The 6021-nt window shown below is 44.8% G+C and overlaps 1 protein-coding gene across 1 annotated transcript; it reads right to left on the minus strand.

The window, feature by feature from the left end:
- Positions 1-816: 816 nt before the first annotated feature.
- LOC125384416 (leucine-rich repeat extensin-like protein 3) lies at positions 817-5815 on the minus strand. The gene is made up of 2 exons (XM_048403478.1): positions 4573-5815; positions 817-1004 (listed from the first exon to the last, which is right to left on the minus strand). The coding sequence occupies exons 1-2, from the start codon at positions 5813-5815 to the stop codon at positions 817-819; spliced, it is 1431 nt and encodes a 476-aa protein (XP_048259435.1).
- Positions 5816-6021: the final 206 nt, after the last annotated feature.

Consider the following 6021-nt stretch of genomic DNA (forward strand, 5'->3'; position numbering starts at 1 on the left):
GTAGTAATTCCACGAGGTCCCCTGGGGATGCTACCAACAGGTGGGAGATAGGGAGGCACTCAACATTGACTTCAGCAGCCATCAGGGGTCTTTGTTTAGTACATTTGATGCTTTGAAGGACATAAAGGTTGGAATAAAATTGACATTATTCCCTCAGATTTACTTAAGTATTGAGAAAACAGGCTTCATTTTGAATACCTAGAGTCTTGTTTTGTGTGGATTATTCAGTTTGAGAAACATAAAAATTAAACAAGATGTTGGTGGAAGATGATGACCAGAGAAGTCTTTCCTGGCAACTAATTGTGACAGTAAGCAAGTTAAAAGTTTCAATAAGTAGTAAAATAAAATTCGAGATCTCTGTTTATTTTTTACCAGATTACATTACAGTCAACTTTTTTATGATATTGTATATTCATAACATAGCAATATTTGTATTCTGTTTTGTATGTCAATGTTTTAATTAGTCATGTTTATGTTTCGTACCCTGCCCCCTGTGGGTGTTTATGTACAATGAATATTCTTCTTCTTCTAACATATAAGCATATATTAACAGTAATATTCAAATTTTTCAAATAAAGTTAAACATATACAGCAACTATATACAATAGTATAGTCAGTATTTTATATGTTCTTGCTAAAGAATTTTCTTAGAGTAAACCATTTGATTTTATGTAAAAAAATCAAGGCAATTTTATTTCTTGATTGTAATTTAATAGTTAAGGCGTTTATCCAGAAACCCAATCCATTAAATCAGATTAATTTATTCCAGAAGGCTGACCCCTCAATTTGAATTTAACAGTCAAAGTTTCCTGGAGCTTAACTTGTTGATTGTAAGATTTGATGTCCAGTCTTGCCAACAATCTGTGATCTCAATCTGTTCCTCTTGTGTGGGGCCCACTGACCACTGAGTGGCCACACACCTCCTCGGGGCCCCTGGGGCACTGACTGGAGCACTCTGCTCCGGTCCCGCTGACCGATGGGGTGGTCAAGTGGACGGAAGCCATCTGGACAATCAGACCACTACAGTATGAATGGTACAGATTACTAGGAATTTATGACAATCAGCCAGGCAGTTCATTCATTCATTCACAAGGGGTTTTGTATGTGATAAAATATGGGAGTGGGTGGAGGGAGTCCCCTCCCCCCCTCCCACAGTAACCCCCACACACACACACACACCCTTTCTTAGCTTCGCCTGTCCGAGTCCCCTGTTTGAGGCTTGTTCTTCTGTTTTGAATGGACTGTTTTCAGCTTGTATTATTGACTTTTGAAGAGATTAGTCACTGTTTTTTTGGTCCCTCCCCAAAGAATCAACTCTGTTACAAGACTCATCTGTTTTCAATGACCCCCCCTCCCCCTGACACACACTCCTACAGACCTAGCCCCTACCCACCCACCCCCGATCAGCCACTCTATTGTGTTTCTCAGTGACGAATCTTTATAATCTTCAAAACATAACATTCAGATATGTTTAACTAAACTTTCACACACAAAATAAAATTAATCAAAATTTGTAGAACTGTTATTTATCGGGCCTCATAAGTCTAACTGATTTCAGTATTGAAAAAACGTCTTTGAAAACATGAGAAGGTTTTAATTATTTCACCCACCAAACTTCTTTAAAGAGACCACTTAAAATAAAAATTTAATAATTTTAATTTAATTTTATTTCAATGTCTCACTCCGAGATTCTGGAAAATAATTTGAACTAAATTTGTTCTAAAACAGAGGCCTTAGAAGATACCACATTTCCGCCATTAGACGGATCTAAATTTCACAGATATAACACAATCTACAATAAGATTCAATACACAGCCACAAAACGCATTTCTGTCTGCCTTTCACTAGCGATATTACTGCTAGACTGTCCTGCAGTTGTGAGAAAGATTTTTTTTTAAAGCCGTAGTGCCAAGATTGGTTTCTGAAATTGGAACCAAGGCGACAGACAACGAGCACAATACCTGTGTCCCAAAACAAACTACTGACAATCGCCATTTATCACATCCACTCCAGTGTAAGGCAACACATCCTCTATCAAACCACCACTCACCCGAAATAGAGAGTCATGGCATTCACTATGAACGCTGTCAAAACCTTTTTATTCAACAATCCATGCCTAGGCTACTATTTCACTTCTCATAGGTATCCAGTTTTATGTCTTTAACATAATGTCACAAAAACGGATGACATTGACATTTATTCCTGAAAAGAATTATCCATCAAAAAGCCCATGCCATCAACAAAACTATATAACTGATTCATTCAGGGACATTTCTTCTATTGCTTATCCCAAGGTCTTTTCATTCACTTCTCCACCTTTAACCCTAAAATGGTAAAACCTATGATTCTTTAAAATTATATTTTTGTTTTAACTCTGAAGATATATAAATAACTATTCATATGAATCGGAAAATTATTCTGAATTCGATGACATATGATTTGAATATATTTAAAGAAAAACAATGTTAGCATGACGATTAATAGTTATACTGTCAAAAGGGTTAAATCACTTAATGCAAACAGCAGAGCTTTTGTGCTCTATGTACATCTAGATTCAGCAGCGTTAGATGTCCTGAATATATAGAAAGAGGAGTACATTCAACACTTGAGTGACCTACTGTTATTTGCTTGGCTATTAATATATGATGAGCCGAGATGCAAATGTCAGACTTCTCAAAGTAATACCTTATAAACACAGATTTGAATAGCGAACAAGCGATCTTTGTTGAATATATTTTGAAGCCCTTTAAAGATGCATACACCATTTAAGATAGTGAAAGGCTTTTCAGGAGCAGGTAGTCAGTTGTAAAAATGTGTGTGTTAGTTGTCAGTCATTATGAAATACAGACATAAATAATTGTTATTTGTTAACTAAAGATGCACATAGTCCTTATGACAGGCTTAGCTGAAACATGGCTTTCCTTGTGCTCTGGGAACAGACATTAAGCTATCTTATTTCTCCCTATTTGAAATCTTTCTTTATTACTATATACACATATTTATTCCTTTCATCCCGAAGATCACCATGCGTGAAATTGAAAGTTCTCATAATCAACTATTTGTTATAAACATGTCTTTCATAAGTACATTGAGAATCTCAGCCGAGTTTCTTCTGATATTAAGTACACATCAACACCAGCCCATAAAAGTTTCAAACTGAAAGGCTTGCTAAGGACTTAAACTTTCTTGATGAGTGTTGATATATTTGATGTTAAGAGACACAAGGGTGAGATTCTTTTTATCAACCAAAATAATTTTTCCAACTTTTTCACTTTAACAGTAATAACCAGTGTCTTGACTGTCAAAAGTTCCGCTAAAATGCTTCAGTGGCAGAGTGATTAGTGATGTCATTTGATTGTGATGTCATGGCAACTGATGACATCATAATGGTCTGCAACAATTGTAGAGATATATCCTCAATATCACCCAAGCGATATCTCCTGTGGAGGCCAGTTTTGGATGAGAAATGGACAATTATTTGTGAAACAATGACAAAATATATCTTTTTATTTTATTTTGAACTGTTCTCTCCATTGCAATATAACTGATATCCATCAACTATGAAACAAGACAACTGTGTGAGGCTTCTTCTTTTCTGGTGGGAATCCTTATGTAAGGGAAATAACTCTGATTAAATACAGCCCTTGGGAGCAACAGGTGAGTCTACCTGTTGATTGTCTTGTTGCTGTGCTGCAGCTTTTGATGCTGGCTCAGAGGGATGGATTACTTGTCTCATCAACTGCTGTGTGTACATGTTGCTCTATCGTTGTAATTTAATAGAGTGATGGGAGATTTGGGGTTGGGTGTGTGTGTGCAGTAATGATGGTGGGTAAGAGGGGTGGGGTTCTTTGGGTGAAAGGGTAAATGCATGGGTATTGGTAGGATTGGGTAGAGGGTGGGGTGAGATAGGGGTGGGGTGCGTAAATGGCGGAGAGGGTTGGGTGGGAATGGGGTGAAGTAGGGGTGGTGGTTGGGGCATGTGAATAAAGGTGGTTGGGGAGAGATGAGGGTGGAGAGAGGTCGGGGTGGGGGTGAGGGTACATGTATGAAGTAGACGGTGGGGAAAGATGGGGATGGGGAGAGGTCGGGGTGGGGGTGAGGGTGAGGGTGAGGGAACATGCATGAGGTAGTGGGTTGGGAGAGGTGGGGGTGAGGGTGAGGGTAAATGCATGAAGTAGAGGGTGGGGAGAGATGGGGGTGGGGGTGAGGATACATGTTTGAAGTAGAGGGTGGGGAGAGATGGGGGTGGGGGTGAGATGGGGGTGAGGGTGAGGGTACAAGCATGAAGTAGAGGGTGGGGAGAGATGGGGGTGGGGGTGAGATGGGGGTGAGGGTGAGGATACATGTTTGAAGTAGAGGGTGGGGAGAGATGGGGGTGGGGGTGAGATGGGGGTGAGGGTGAGGGTACAAGCATGAAGTAGAGGGTGGGGAGAGATGGGGGTGGGGGTGAGATGGGGGTGAGGGTGAGATGGGGGTGGGGGTGAGGATACAAGCATGAAGTAGAGGGTGGGGAGAGATGGGGGTGGGGGAGAGATGGGGGTGGGGGTGAGATGGGGGTGGGGGTGAGGATACAAGCATGAAGTAGAGGGTGGGGAGAGATGGGGGTGGGGGTGAGATGGGGGTGAGGGTGAGGGTACAAGCATGAAGTAGAGGGTGGGGAGAGATGGGGGTGGGGGTGAGATGGGGGTGAGGGTGAGATGGGGGTGAGGGTGAGGGTACAAGCATGAAGTAGAGGGTGGGGAGAGATGGGGGAGAGATGGGGGTGGGGGTGAGATGGGGGTGGGGGTGAGGATACAAGCATGAAGTAGAGGGTGGGGAGAGATGGGGGTGGGGGTGAGATGGGGGTGAGGGTGAGGGTACAAGCATGAAGTAGAGGGTGGGGAGAGATGGGGGTGGGGGTGAGATGGGGGTGAGGGTGAGGATACATGTTTGAAGTAGAGGGTGGGGAGAGATGGGGGTGGGGGTGAGATGGGGGTGAGGGTGAGGATACATGTTTGAAGTAGAGGGTGGGGAGAGATGGGGGTGGGGGTGAGATGGGGGTGAGGGTGAGGATACATGTATGAAGTAGAGGGTGGGGAGAGATGGGGGTGGGGGAGAGATGGGGGTGAGGGTGAGGATACATGTTTGAAGTAGAGGGTGGGGAGAGATGGGGGTGGGGGTGAGATGGGGGTGAGGGTGAGGATACATGTTTGAAGTAGAGGGTGGGGAGAGGTGGGGGTGGGGGTGAGATGGGGATGAGGGTGAGGGTACAAGCATGAAGTAGAGGGTGGGGAGAGATGGGGGTGGGGGTGAGTATGGGGTGGGGGTGAGGATACATGTATGAAGTAGAGGGTGGGGAGAGATGGGGGAGGGGGTGAGGTGGGGGTGAGGGTAAATGCATGAAGTAGAGGGTGGGGAGAGATGGGGGTGGGGGTGAGGATACATGTTTGAAGTAGAGGGTGGGGAGAGGTGGGGGTGGGGGTGAGATGGGGATGAGGGTGAGGGTACAAGCATGAAGTAGAGGGTGGGGAGAGATGGGGGTGGGGGTGAGATGGGGGTGGGGGTGAGGATACATGTATGAAGTAGAGGGTGGGGAGAGATGGGGGAGGGGGTGAGGTGGGGGTGAGGGTAAATGCATGAAGTAGAGGGTGGGGAGGGGTGGGGGTGAGGGTAAATGCATGAAGTAGAGGGTGGGGAGAGTTGGGGGTGAGGGTAAATGTATGACGTAGAGGGTGGGCAGAGATAGGGTGGAAAGAGATGGGGGTGGGGGTGAGGGTAAATGCATGAAGTTAGAGGGTGGGGTGAGATGGGGGGGTGGGGGTGAGGGTACATGCATGAAGTAGAGGGTGGGGAAGGGTGGGGGTGAGGGTAAATGTATGAAGAAGAGGGTGGGGAGAGATGGGGTGGAAAGAGATGGGGGTGGGGGTGAGGGTACATGCATGAAGTAAGAGGGTGGGGTGAGATGGGGTGGGGGTGGGGGTGGGGGTGAGGGTACATGCATGAAGTAGAGGGTGGGGAGAGATGGGGTGGGGGTGGGGGTGA

Source organism: Haliotis rufescens, unplaced genomic scaffold (assembly GCF_023055435.1).
Source record: "Haliotis rufescens isolate VD_foot unplaced genomic scaffold, xgHalRufe1.0.p SCAF_3, whole genome shotgun sequence".
Lineage (NCBI taxonomy): Eukaryota > Metazoa > Mollusca > Gastropoda > Lepetellida > Haliotidae > Haliotis > Haliotis rufescens.

Excerpts from the sequence above, each read along its gene's own strand:
- LOC125384416 (XM_048403478.1), bottom strand. The coding sequence starts at position 5,815 with ATGCATGTACCCTCACCCCCACCCCCCCATCTCACCCCACCCTCTAAC. Across the intron at positions 1,005-4,572 it reads CCACCCTCTACTTCATGCTT|ATGGCTTCCGTCCACTTGAC; the intron begins GTATCCTCACCC and ends CTGATTGTCCAG.